The following is a 14,491-nucleotide window of genomic DNA, read 5'->3' as shown; positions in this document are numbered from 1 at the left end:
TGCTTCCACACATTGCTGCACAGCTTTGCTGAGGCCATTCCCTTTCAATAATTATATATTTTCTTGCTCTTGTAACATTTTCCAAAGCCCAGGAAAGTAAGTACTAAAATGCCAATACCTTTATATATAAAACATCTCAACACATTGTTTGATCTAGTTCAGGCAATGTTAGTAATTAAAATAGTAATAATAGTCAAAAGAGGTATTGAAGTTATTGTGTGTTTTCTGAATATTTAGAAATTAGTATTATATCTACAGTTATACAATAAACAAGTGAATATTAATTTTTTAAAAATACTATCTATTTTTAAGATTTTCAGAATTCTTCCTAAAGAATTGTATGTACTAATTAATAATAGCTCATATTCCAAAATGCTATTGTTTATGAATCTGATCAGCTGGCATGATCCAGGCCACAACTTTGTAGTTAAGATAGGAACTGAAAATACATTGCAAACAGAAGAAAGATTAACTCAAACAGCTGTTTAAGATTCTTGAAGCTGCCATTCATGAGTGAGTTAAGGGAGGAATTGAAAGCACCAGAGGATTTGTCTATACACTAAAAAACTGAAAGCAAAGAGAATAGAAAGGGTGTCTACCTTCAGGCAGTGCATCAACAGCATGTGAGTAAACATATAACTCTCCTCAGCCACAGACAGAGTGAAAGCAGTGACAGCTCTCCATTCAGTGTTTATCATCACTGGGGATCTCCAGTGAAAATGAGAAGAAAAAGTCATTGAGCTTTCAACAGGCTAATTTAGTGATCTTAGAATAAGAGTTCTTAAGGAGGAGGGTGATTCACCATTAACTACTTTCTATTTATATTTATATTCCAAATCACTGTAAATTAATAATTTGAATATTCTAAGTAGAAATAGACCTCAAATAACAAAAACCTGTTTCCGGTTGCAATTCCAATATTTGAACAAAAAAACAAAATGAAAAATACTTAACCCATGAGGTAGAATTCCAAACATGACTGACTTTTCAGACGATGGGGAAATTATTCATGTAACATAGAGCAGGCATTTGTGCCTCAGTATAAAGCACTCACCCACTACTGACATTTCAGGAACACTAGCAGTGTAAATTTCTTCAGGAAACGTTGGTTCATTGTCATTGATGTCATGGATTTTGATGACAAACTCAGATTCAGGTTCCACCGGTCTCAGAGTTCTTCTATTAATAGCTTGGGCACGCAGGGTGTAAAAGGCTTTCTCTTCCCTGTCAATTCTCCGAGTAGCATGAATGTCACCTGTTTTCTCATCAATTATAAAAAGAGTACCAGCCCCATCTCCTGACAAAATGTATTTGAGGGATCCATCTCCCTTGTCCTGGTCAGAATGAAGCTGAAAAGGAAGAAAAATAAGAGCATTTTATTTAGAATTAGTGAAAAGGTGGTTGGGTTTTTTTTTTAATAATTATTAGATATTAAATCATTCTGCATGCAACAAACAGGTTTATCACCAACAAAACAAAGTAATTTTCAGTCACCATTGACTGACAGTCATGGTGTCATACTGAGGCACTTGTTTCCTAACTTAGCTCCAAGAATCTTTTAACTTGACTGTTGTGGCAGATTTTAGTTTTGCAGCAACACCTGTTCTCTGCTAAGAAACCTTTGCACCACAATTCTTAAAGAAGATCTTTATATTAATACTGACCTTTTCCTTCCTTGAAGAGATCTTATTAAAAATTCACAACCTGCTGTGCTAGTTGTAAATTCACTAAGCAGATAAAGGACATGGCAGAATACATGACAATTAAGGAAAATAGAACAACTGGTTCCATGTCATCATAATTTTTATTATTTTATTTCATATTATTTATATTTCTCCTAAATTGGAGAACATTTCATTTTAAGTCATTATCATTTTCACTCCATCAACTGATGTAAATAGCCTAAAGGAAAGAAACAAATTTATTGAGCATTCAGGATTGATTTAATACCCATTATATAAGTAATATAAAGCTTAACTTTATCTATTAATAACCTGTAGTACTGACTGACTTTAGTACATCCATAAAAAAAAAATTATTCAATTATGTTGCTTTGTTCAGTACAGTAATGTGTTTGGGTCATTTGATCTTTTGGATACATTTACCATAATTTCTCTCATCACCTTGTTGGAATGTTCCTTCCACTGTCATTGATTTCATAATTAACTGAAAGAATCTGGCATTCAGATTTATTTTCACCGTGAAACATGTACTTTTTTTATTTTTTGATTAAGCAGAAGGATCAAATCAAGTAGAAGCTCTGATTACAAAAATGAAGTGCAAATATATACAGACTTTTTAAAAATCACACTCAAAAAATATCAGAATGTTCCAAAAAGTTTAAAAGTTTAAGACAGAACTAGTGTATTTTTTTTCCTTTCTAAAAATAGTTATTTGAACACACATTTACAACATCAGTTAGAACTGCAATAAGTTCATATTTAGACATGTGAAGGGTTTTTGTTAATTTAAACTCACATTTCAGATAATGGAAAACATTATACAAGTAGCTTAGTATAAATATCCCCTTGGCATGCAGTCATGGAAATATTTCTCTTTTTCGTTTATGGTGCCCTGACATTGTCTTCCATAGCATCCATTTTAAGTCAGTATCACAGGTAGAATATTCAGCTATTAGGGTTTTGAATGTGGCTTTCCTTGCCTTTTGTGCTGAAACCAAACATACACAGTGGACTGGTGGAATAAGCTGAAGTCAAACAGTAAAATTCTCTGCCATGAAACATTTTCAAACACTGAATCTTTCCTACACACTTGCAATATGTGGAACAGAAGGAGCTCGTGGAATCTTGGATCGAAGCCTTTATGGTAGAAATTTTGAAAACTATCATTGTTCTGAACTTTTATTTTCTATATAAAGGTTTTCCTGTTTTCTTTCAGTTCAGAAATAAACCTTGAGAAACACTGTAAATATTTATCAAAGAATGACAAACTAAACTTTGCTTACATTAAATATGTGTATGTTTACTTTACAAAATAGACATTTTCTTACTACTTTATTTCTTTCTTTCTATAATAAAGAAATAGGAATCTCCACCAAACATGAAGAGTAGGAAAGTAGATGTTAAGAGAAATTTTTTTGCAAATAAATCCTATTCTTTATTTTCCTTCCATTTCTCTTGCTGACTTAAAACTGAAGGTTTGAAGCCATTCTCATTCCTCTTTTAGGGAAATAATTTTTACTGTAAACTTTAATCCCTCATGCTGCTCTCTTGATGGCCCATTAAAGTTGTGACCTTTCACCCATCTAAGTAACATTCTGTTTAGGGGACTGGACAGTATCTTGCAGGCTGTGGCCCATTTCATAATGTCATTTAGTGTAACTAGTGCTCAAAAGCCTTTTAAGTGTTTTCTTCTCCAGGTCTTCCTAGGATACCACCTTATCTTCAAAAACGTTTTGGTCCTAAGAGCTCGCTGGTGGTCCATGACAATTACATACAATGTTTTCACAGCAGAGTGGTGAAGAGCAGTTATAGGAGGCTGCTCTTCCTTAGACATGTGCACCAGAAATATAAAATAAAGGCCCATTTGAGCAAGAAAGACTTGGGGGGGGAATCTTTAAATGGGCACATTGTCATTTTCCCATATGCTTTCCAAAGTTAGATCTGGTAGTATAAATTCTTACAAAAGTTGACAATAGTACACTGAGGCTGCAGTGCCTGTTCTTTAAGTCAGAAAACAGTTAGCAGAGTCTGGCAAAATCCATTCTAATAAATTCTCTATCTCCAGAATAGCATAACCTCATGCAAACCATTCCCAGGAATAGTATTTGGCCAAATTTAACTCACAAATCATGCATAGAAATTGTTTTGGAGAGTGATATTTAATAAAAGCACGCCAGGAACTTGTAAAATAATTTAGCAATCCAAATAACCGCATTCTGTTGCCTGGCGCTAGAAGCACAAACACAGTGTAGCGAACAGAACTAAATCAGAAAATGAAGAAAACCCCTACATTACAAAATACGAAGCTTTTGAACAACTATATTTAGATCCAATTCAGGATGTAAAGATCTTTTAACATACTTATTTGTCTAATGTGTAAGGTACTATCAATGTTGACGGTTTTCCATTACTTCTCTTGTAGCTATGTGTGTGTCAAAAATTCTTACTAAGCTGACTTGGAAGTGAAAAATATTCTTTTTACACCACTCAAAAAATCATTAACTGCTTACCCCCACCAAATTCAAACTTTATAGTTTTTTTCCCACCTATATTAGCCAAAAGACTGGAAAGGGAGCTGAATATAAGATTTTGAGGCATGCACATAAAGGCTTTTAGGGAGCTGATAGTTCCACTTCAGAATAACATATTTATAAGGAATACCAACCTGCATAGTTTAGAAGAACACTTTAAGCTATAACACTTTGCATTTTCTAAAAAAGTTTAATAATTTCACTTTGGATTGGTAATCCAATTTAAATTTTATGTATAAACATAACAGTCCACAGTTATTGTAGAAAAATTTCAAGTTCAGAATGACATTGCAGAAGGTCTTCTTGGGGGATCAGGAAACACAAAGCTATAGATAAAATGAACAAGGCTTCCAGACATAATTAAAGGAGTGAATATATGTATTATATATAAGCAAGGAAAGAGAATACCTGTCATTTAATTTTCTTAGCTCTTAATTCAATACAGATGTTATTAGAGGAATCAAGATGGCTAAAGACCACCCTATGTGCTTGACAGCCTTGAACAGTGAATCTTTACCCAGCTCTGAAATGCATGAGCAGTGTGTCAATCAGCACTGCAAAGTTTTGTCATTTTACTCCAGTATTAAAAAAAGTTCTGCGAAATATTTCTGTGCTACTTTTAGTATAAAGTGTTTCCTATAGTTATTTTGGCTAATGGGCATCTGTGATTCATGTCAGCCAAGCTGAGAAATGGAGACATCTGTTTCATTTAGCAATTTTATTGCACAAAATGATCAGCTGTGAAGATGTGGTTTTGTTTTCATATCTGTTACTGATATTTTGCAAACTCTCGTTTCAGTGAATATCTTGCTGTTCTTCCACAGAAATACTTCCCTTTTCAGTTGTCAGTTGTATACATACTTTATATATAATTTTTCTCACTGTATAGAAAATCAGAATGTCTGTTGGTTTTATTTTATATAGCCCTGTTTTATCATACAGTAATTGCAATTACTGTGAAAGACAATTTTGCATATTTGGTCATCTATCTAAACTGGTTGAACAAACTTTTAAATTGAGAAGGATTTCATATGAATTAAAAACAAAGGTATTGCTAAACAGAAGATAATTAATATTTAGAAGGGTAACAAAATGAAGTATTATGTGAACACTTAAAAAACAAAGTGAGTTACCAATCCAAGACAGAAAGAAAAACAGTTTTTAAAAGATGGATTTATTTTTTATTCAATTACAATAAAAATGGAGTTAATTAATATATATTACCTTGTTTTTCAAGATAAATGCAACCATAAATAAAATGAGTTAATGAAAAGATGCCACAACCAAATTCAGCTCAATATCTTTTTAGATCCGTAAAAGATCTTTGTAAAACATCTTTCAGAAGACTTTATAAGAACAACATAAAAATTCTGTTTTTAAAATTACTTGAAAATTACAACGTGGGAATTCTATGTTAATTTACTTCCAATTATTAAAGTCAAACCTGCCAATTACAGGATTGTGGGTTTTCTTTCCCCTCCCCCTATGAATTCCACCCAAGTCTGAAATCTCCTAATTGAATATAAAGGTTGTGGACTTTTTTTCTAATAGCATACAAAGTGTTAATCCTATTTTCACCAAAAAGTCAGAAGATGCTACTATGAAAAACAGAGAGCAGATTAGGCTAGTCAGACCCATTTTATCATAGAAACTACTTCTGGAATTTGAAATGATTTATGACAATACCAGATAAAGACTTTAAGATTTGTCATACCTATTTCTATTTGAATTTCAGATTCAGAAGTCCATCTATGAATTTTCAGTGATTGGTGTTCAGATAACTAGAGACCAGAATATGACTGTAGTAACAAACCAGCCTTTAGTTTGAATTCTTACTGTAAGCATTAATTCAGTTCAAGTTGGTTTTTTATCTTAATTTAATATGCTATTATGTATAGGAGACTTTCCAATACAGTTTACAGTTTTTTGTAGTCTTTACCAAATGACAGACTATTCCAATCTTATGTCACTAAACACATTTTTACTCTCCCACTTTATAATAGTAATTTTTATTTGTATAATCTAGAAAATGTTTTTTATACTTTTTCTGCAATATATTTGTCAACATTTCAATTTAATCCAAGTATCGCAATAACAATGAGTCCTCAGTACTCTCCTGAATTACTCTATCTTTTAGTTTTTAAAGGTTTTAAATATTTTAGATTTAGATCTCCTAATTCTGAGGACAAATTTCAGGGCAAATTGTAGGGCAAATTTTCAGGGCGATGCCAAAACACACCTGTGGAAGCATTCACAATTTCACTCTAAGTTTTCTACAGTACGTATTAAAATATTAACGCCTTCACTGGATACTTTGTGGAATAATAATGATAGTCTCTCTAAACATAATCACAACAGTGGGCAGATTTGATCTGAAATCACCAGAGAATAATTGATATAGAATTCCCACAATTGCGATATTTATTTTAAACATCATGAACTGAAATATTAAATGATGCAGTTGTTTAACATTAGCTGCACTTATTCTAAAGGTTTTCAGACTAGCTCGTGTCCTGTGCAGTATTCTCTTAGTTGCCAGATTTAACTGTCATGGCTTTGAGCCAGATTTTATTCACCAAAGTGATTCACTTATTTCAATTTATCCTTAAGGTAACATTTAAAGCAACTCTCTTTAGTGATGCAAGAATTTGCACTAAGTTTTAATGAGACATGTCACACATTTAATTTTCTCACTCAGTTATACTGTCAATTTGCCACTCCTGTGCTATTGTGTGTTATTTAAAAGAAGAGATAAGTGGAAAGGAAAAAGGCACATTTGAAAAAGAAAATTTTGTGAGACTGGGAAAGATAAAGGGAGAGCAAAGTAAAATGGAAGCATAACAAGTAACGCAAGATGAGGAGTGCTCTGAAATTTTTTTGCTTTCTGAGAAGAAGCAACAAACAGAAATGAAAAACTCCAGTCTGCAGTGCATTTTCAGATTATATTAGTTTACTTGATTCATTGTCCAAAGGAAAGATAAAAATCATTGTTACCATTTGTATTGAGGACGATTACAGTAGTTCCTTGCTGTTCAAGATTTTTGTTTGTTCCTACCAATGATTTTAAATGGTAAGAGATAAATTAAAATTAATAGTATTTTTAGGGTTCCTTTACACATCCCTGGTGAAGCAATATCTATTAAAGGATTAGAAATATTATTTTCCCAGCTCCCCACAACCATCACTACCAAGTGATATCATCTGCAAGATAACCATCACTACCAAGTGATATCATCTGCAAGATTCTCAATTTCCACAAACTAATCGTACAGCAAAGGTATTTTTTCTTCACTAGGTTTGCATCTTTTCCCCATTATTGTAGAATCCTCCCCTTTATTCAAAGGGAGGATTCACAATCTGGAGAAGGTAGAAAGTCCTGTCACTGACAAAATCTTCTACGATTTCAGCTGAGAAAGGCAGTTTCTTTTTTTATGACACATCATATGAGCATCAGAGAGTCTTATATAGATGCACTGAGTCAATGTGCCAATAACTAAACTCCCTCCTCAAGCCAAGGTCTTTAGCTGATGTTCAGAGAGCTAGAACAAGAAAGTTTCGGCTTCATTAGACTGTTGCAGCTTCCACTCCAGAAGAATCACAAGCATTGAGCTAACATAAACTAGGGATTAATTGAATTTCATACACCAAAGAGTTCTTGCATGAGGCAATATGCATGTTCTCTTCCAATTTTAAAGTAATAAATACAGTCCCTACATCGGGTGAAGATAGAAAGGGGAGAACTGTCACTGAAACTGAAGTGCCCTTATTTTCTGGCAGCTTGGCCTAATACCTCCTGTAGATGACTGGGTATGAATAAGCAGAAGAGAATTATTGCGTTAAAGGGGAAAAAAAATCCTGATCTATGTCTGCTGTTCAGGTTCCCATTCATTAAAAAAGTGGACTAAACGAAGAAACATTCTTTGGTCCTACTCCTACTCAGCTTGATGTGGCACAAGCCTATATTCCTACTTCCATGAGTAGTCTCTGTACACTAACCTATGGTCTCAGGATGGAAATATGTCTGATAAGATTTTCCTCAGACTTGGGTTTTTTTTTAACATACATATTTTTCATGTTTTATGTTGTTTGGCTGATTCTGGACTAAAATAAAAATCTGTACTAAATATTGTATAAAGGATTAAGTAGTTTCCACAACAATCAATCTGTTCCACCAAGGAATGGCCTAGGAGGTCTAATATGTTAAAACAACACATATCTGTCATTTACTGAATTCAGAACAGCTTTTATGTATTTGAAAGCTTTGGGGTTTGTCTGTTTAGTTTTGGGGTTTTTTTTAAGGAAAAGTCGCCACTAATCCTCATGCTCTCTGCATTAATGACAACAAAGAGGTAATTAAGAAGCAATTTTAGGTTGGGTTTTTTTTTGTTAACAAGAATTTTTTTATTATAGTTTATATATGTTTTCCTAAAGTAGCCTAGTTATTGACAAAATAACCATTAAAACAGCATTAGCTTTTATATATCCTAATGTACAATTTGCACTATACATAAAAAGCATTGCATTTTTTTAAACAAATGCAGAACACCATTAAGAATAGTGATGCTTAGTTCATTTTGCCTACTGCTGGAGGCCATTTAAAAACACGTTAAACGTTGTTTCCAGCTGAAATCACTGTAACATGTAAATTGGTAAGAGCTGTGAAGATTTTCTACCTTTATTATGTGTGCATTTTCTCCTCATGAATATTCTAAAGTATACATAACTTTGGAAGAGATATACTTAGGGACAACAACAAATATATTACAGAGAACTGAATGACAATGTCTGTCAACCCAGGAAGTGGAAAATGTCAGCTAAGGTGGAGGGTATATATCAGAATCAAGGAATAAAAAACATTAAAGGGATATTTTAATAATCTCCAAAACAGTGATATCCATGATAATACAGTATTATTGTTAAATTTAACCCAGAGGAACGGAAGAGAGGGGAAAAAGAGAGAGTAGACATATTTTTCATATGTCTCGGGAAACTACTGATGAATCTGAACTGATGCTATATCTAATATTATAAGATTTCAAACAATGAGGGACAAAGATGTCTTAGATCAATCCTGGCTTCATTTTATATCCCAGTGAGATCAGTGGGACTGTTCAAGTAATAGATGCATAGTCCAGGAGAGATGTATTGCTATCTTATAACCCTACAGGGGTAGTCAAGGTATTAAAGGTAGATCTGTGAGAGAAGAGAGGTGGAACATGTATAAACCCTTAAATGCAACTCACATTTTTATTTGCCTATCAAATTTGTCTCTGCTTTTAGTAAATTATGAAATCCATTATTCTAGAGAATAGTATTCTCAAGAAAAATCCTACCTATATTCCAATTACTAAGTAAAGAAGTTATAGTTTAAATCACTATAGACAATTACATTACAGAATGGTTGTGGTTGGAAGGGACCTCTGAAAGTCATCTTGTCCAACCCACCCCTGCTCAAGCAAGGACATCTAGAGCCAGTTACGCAGGGCTGTGTCTAGACAGCTTTTGAATATCTCCAAGGATGGAGACGCCACAAGCTATCTGCGCAACCTATGCCAGTGCTCAGTCACTCTTACAGGATAAAAATTTTTCCTGATGTTCAGAGGGAACTTCCTGTGTTTCAGTTTGTGCCCATTGCCTCTTGTCCTGTCACTGGACGCCACTGAAAAGAGCCTGGCTCTGTCCTCTTTGCATCCTCCTTTCAGGTATTTTTGTACGTTAAGATCCATCCGCCCCCACCCCGAGCCTTCTCTTCTCCAGGGTGAACCGTCCTAGCTCTCAGCCTTTCTTCATAGGAGAGATGCTCCAGTCCCTTCATCATCTTAGTGGCCCTTTGCTGGACTTTCTCCAGTGCATCCATGTATCTCTTGTACTGGGGTGCCCAGAACAGGACACAGCACTCCAGGTGTGGCCTCACCAGTGTTGAGTAGAGGGGAAGGATCATCTCCCTTGACTTGCTGGCAATACTTTGCCTGATGCAGCCCAGGATACGATTAGCTTTCTTTGCAGCAGGGGCACATTGCTGGCTCATGTTCAGCCTGGTGTCCAGCAGAACCACCAAATCCTTTTCTGCCAAGCTGTTTTCTAGCTGGTCAACCCCCAGCATATACTTGGTGTCTGGGCTTGTTCCTCCCCAGGTGCAAGACTTTGCACTTCACCTTGTTGAACTTTATGTTGAACTTTATGAACTATATGAGGTTCCTGTCAGCCTGTCCAGGTCCAGCCTGTCCATTTCTCCAGCCTGTCCAGGTCCCTCTGGATGGCAGCATGACCCATCAGCCACTCCTCTCAATCTGGTGTCAGCAGCAAACGTGCTGAGGGTACACTCTGCCCCATCATCCAGGTCATTAAGGAAGATGTTAAACAGGACTGGACCCAGTATTGACCCCTGGGGTACACTGCTAGTTACTAACCTCCAACTAGACTTTGTGTCACTGATCATCACCCTCTGGACCTCACCATTAAGCCAGTTTTCAGTCCACCTCACAGTCTGCTCATCCAGCCCATACATCAACAGCTTCTCTACGAGGAGCTCATGGGAGACAGTGTCAAAGGCCTTACTGAAGTCCAGGTAGACAATATCCACTGCTCTCCCTTCATCTTCCAGGCCACTTGCTTTATCACAGAAGGTTATCGAGTTGGTCAAGCATGAATTCCCCTTGGTGAAGCCATGCTGACTACTCCAGATAATTTTCTTGTCCTTAATGTGCCTGGAAACGGCTTCCAGAATTAGCTGTTCCATCACCTTCCTGAGGATCGAGGTGAGGCTGACTGGCCTGTAGTTCCCTAGGTTCTCCTTCTTGCCCTTCTTGAAGATGGGGGTGACATTTGCTTTCCTTTAGTCTTTGGGTACTTCTCCCAGTCACCATGATCAGTCAAAGATTAATGAGAGTGGCCTTACAATGAATCTGCCAGCTCCCTCAGCACTCATGGGTGCATCCCATCAGGGCCCACGGACTTATGGAGGTCTAGTTTGCTCAAGTATTCCCTGGCCTGATCCTCTTTCACCAAGGATACATATTCCTTGCTCCAACCTTTCCACCTGGTCTCTGGGACCTGGGATTTCTGAAGGCTGGTCTTGCTAGTAAAGACTGAGGCAAAAGTGGCATTAGGTACTTCTGTCTTTTCCATGTCCTGTGTAGCCAGGTCCTCTGTCTCGTTGAGCAATGGGTCCACATTTCCCCTAGTCTGTCTTTTGTCTCCTATGTACTTGTAGAAGCCCTTCTTGTTGTCTTTGATATCCGTGGCCAGATTCAACTCCACTAGGGCTTTAGCTTTCCTAACTTCATCTCTGGATACTTGGCCAATGTTTCTGTATTCCTCCCAGGTTCCCTGTCCTTGCTTCCACCCTCTGTATGCTTCCTTTTTGTGTTTGAGTTTGGCCAGGAGCCCCTTGTTCATCCATACAGGCCTCCTGGCATTTTTGTCTGACTTCTTATTCATTGGATTGGAGCTCTCTTGAGCTTAGAGGAGGTCATCCTTGAATATTAACCAGCTTTTGTGGGCTTCTTTTCCCTCTAGGGCTTTATCCCATGGGACTCTTCCAAGCAGATCTTTGAAGAGACCAAAGTCTGCTCTCCTGAAGTCCAGGGTGGTGAGCTTGCTTTTCAGTCTTCTCCCTCCCATCAGGATCCTGAACTCCACCATCTCATGGTCACTGCAGCCAAGGCTGCCTTTGACCTTCACATTCTCAATGAGGCCCTCATTTTTGGTGAGTATGAGGTCCAGCAGAATACCTCTCCTTATTGGCTCCTCAATCACTTGGAGGAAGAAGTTATCAGTGCACTCCAGGAACCTCCTGGATTCCTTATGTTCTGCTGTGTAGTTTCTCCAACAGATATCAGGGTGTTTGAAATCCCCCATGAGGACCAGGGCCTGTGAATGTGAGGCAGTTCCTATCTGTCTTTAGAGGACATCATCCACTTGTTCTTCCTGGTCAGGTGGCCTATAGCAGACACCCACTATAATGTCACCTTTGCCTGTCCTCTCTTTAATACTAACCCATAAACTCTCTGTTGGCTCCTCTTCCATCCCCAGCAGAGCTCCAAGCACTCTAGCTGCTCTCTCACATAAAGTGCAACTCCATCATCTCCTTGTCTTCCTTTCCTGTCCTTCCTAAAGAGCCTGTATCCCTTCATTGCAACACTCCAGTCATGGGAGCTATCCCTCCACATCTCTGTAATCCCAACAAGATCACAGCCCTGAAACTGCATGCAGATCTCTAATTCATTGTATTTATTCCCCATACCGCGTGCATTAGTATACAGACACTTAAGAGGGGAATCCCAGCATGTTGAATTCCCAGAGAGGGTTTGGGGGATTTGTCCACAACGGTGCCTTGTAGACACCTTGTGGGCACCTCAGTTACACAGGGAATTACAATTACATAGGGAAATATAACTGAATTTAATTGTCTTTGTATTAAGACTGGGTAGGTAGCTATAATTAAAATTTAAATTAAAACTTCTCCTACAAAAGCAGCATGGTTTACTCCTCTGTCAGACTGTAAGATACCAAAATAACCAGGTTTGGATATAAATCTTGGCACAAGTCATACAGAGCATTACACGTTATGTGTGTATACATACAAGCTTGGTATTCCTCATCAGCCTGGTATTCCTCAACTACTTTTACTGGAGACAGAAAGTCCATCCTGATCTTCACTGCTACAGATTAAGAACTGTGCTCCATAGTAATTACTTTCCCTTGCAATGTTAATTGCTGTTTTCAAAAATGTGTTCTGTGTACTACATCACTGATGAAAAATTATTTCTAACTTATGTGAACTCTGTTAATCAGCAGATATGCTCAGTTAATATTTCCATAAAGCTTCTATGACATTTGCTGGCATTTGTAAGACATCAGAAGCACTCTTTACCTAATCTCCTTTTTCATAATTTCCAATAAAATATACTATATTGGTTATGCTATTGGTGTTTGGGTTTTCTTTGTAGGATTTTTTTTTAACTCTGCTTGGTTTGGCATAAATTACTGCTTTACCATTTATACCAAAAGCCTCTGTTCTTTTTGTTTGGTCTATAGAACCACAGGGAGCTTTTGTATTCTCTTTTTTCCAGAATTAGGCCCAGTTTCATGAAGCGTTAGTTCTTGCCTTGTGCACTATTACCTCCTACTTTCTTCTTTTGTCAATAAAAAGTATTGTACACTATTCCTAGAAAACTTCCTAATCCTCTTTTATGGTACACAGTCTTACATGGCATTTGAAATAGTATTCCTTGCTCCTTCAGTGACTTTGTTTTCTATAGCACGTCCTTATCCCTTCCTAGCAAATACATCAATATTACTGAAATCTCTACCATTATTCTTAAATGATAAGCCTTGATTAATGCCATGCAGCTGTTTTCAGTGTCACACCGCTCAGTAGTCCTCCAGCTATTACATTTATTTTACTTGGCTTTTACTAGAAAACATGCCATTCCTGACAAATAGAGAATGGTCTGTCACATAACCTGACCTAACTAAAGAGATAATTAAGCAATCAGTTTCCCTATCTTCCAACTGTATTATTTATATAGCAGACTCATTATCCTTTTTGAATGACCTAAGACATCCTGCTGATTGCTAAAGGTATTTCTAAGTCCTCTGAGGAATCCTATGTGGATCTGGTATCCTCAGTAGCATCACCGTGTAAAAATGTGGCCATATTCCTGCACAGTAGTTCTTATAAATGACAGATATTTTTAAAGAAGTAAAGGAGTGGAGAGTTCTGTGAAATTTTACAAGTAAAAAAGTTAATATCAATTTACAAAAGTCCTGTATCTTTCCTGGCTCTGTCCCCTCCTAGTTGTATTTATTTGGTATTTGGCTGTATCCATTTAGCCTCTCCTGAAGCTCATGTATTCTATTTGTCACATTAATTTAGCATTTCAAAAGTACTTCCACTTCATTAAACGTTTTCCTAAATTTTAGTAACGTGGCCTGGAACACTGCATTACCCTATCTGTCTTTTCTGTTTCCTTCCTCAGAATGGATTGTTTCATGACATTTCTTTAAATTCATAGTTTTTAAAATACAAAATGTATATAGATCTTTCATTTTTTCTCCCTGTTTACTTCATCTCTTACACAATTGCATTAGTCATTATTCTCACTGTCAAAATTTAAAATATCAATATAATTTTTATCATTTAGTATTAAGCTAGATAATTTATAACATTGATTACCTAGGTAGTAATAGTTGTTAATTATTATATTCACTCCAAAATAATATTTCTTAAATATTTCCACTTCCTAAAGATCCCATTTGTAGTGGAATTAGCAA

At 36.3% G+C, this 14,491-nt stretch overlaps 1 protein-coding gene across 1 annotated transcript in view; it reads right to left on the bottom strand.

Annotated features, from left to right (window-relative positions):
• LOC142406703 (cadherin-10) overlaps nt 1-14,491 on the bottom strand; it is a 65,379-nt gene that overhangs the window by 37,385 nt on the left and 13,503 nt on the right. The window contains exon 2 of the mRNA XM_075495639.1: nt 1,055-1,349. Within this exon, the coding sequence (XP_075351754.1) occupies nt 1,055-1,349 (295 nt within the window). The remainder of the gene's footprint in view (nt 1-1,054; nt 1,350-14,491) is intronic.

The sequence above is a fragment of the Mycteria americana genome, chromosome 2, assembly GCF_035582795.1.
Source record: "Mycteria americana isolate JAX WOST 10 ecotype Jacksonville Zoo and Gardens chromosome 2, USCA_MyAme_1.0, whole genome shotgun sequence".
NCBI classification, from domain to species: Eukaryota; Metazoa; Chordata; class Aves; order Ciconiiformes; family Ciconiidae; genus Mycteria; species Mycteria americana.
The sequence above is the reverse complement of the archived record's forward strand: the minus strand, read 5'-3'. Positions and strand labels throughout refer to the sequence as shown.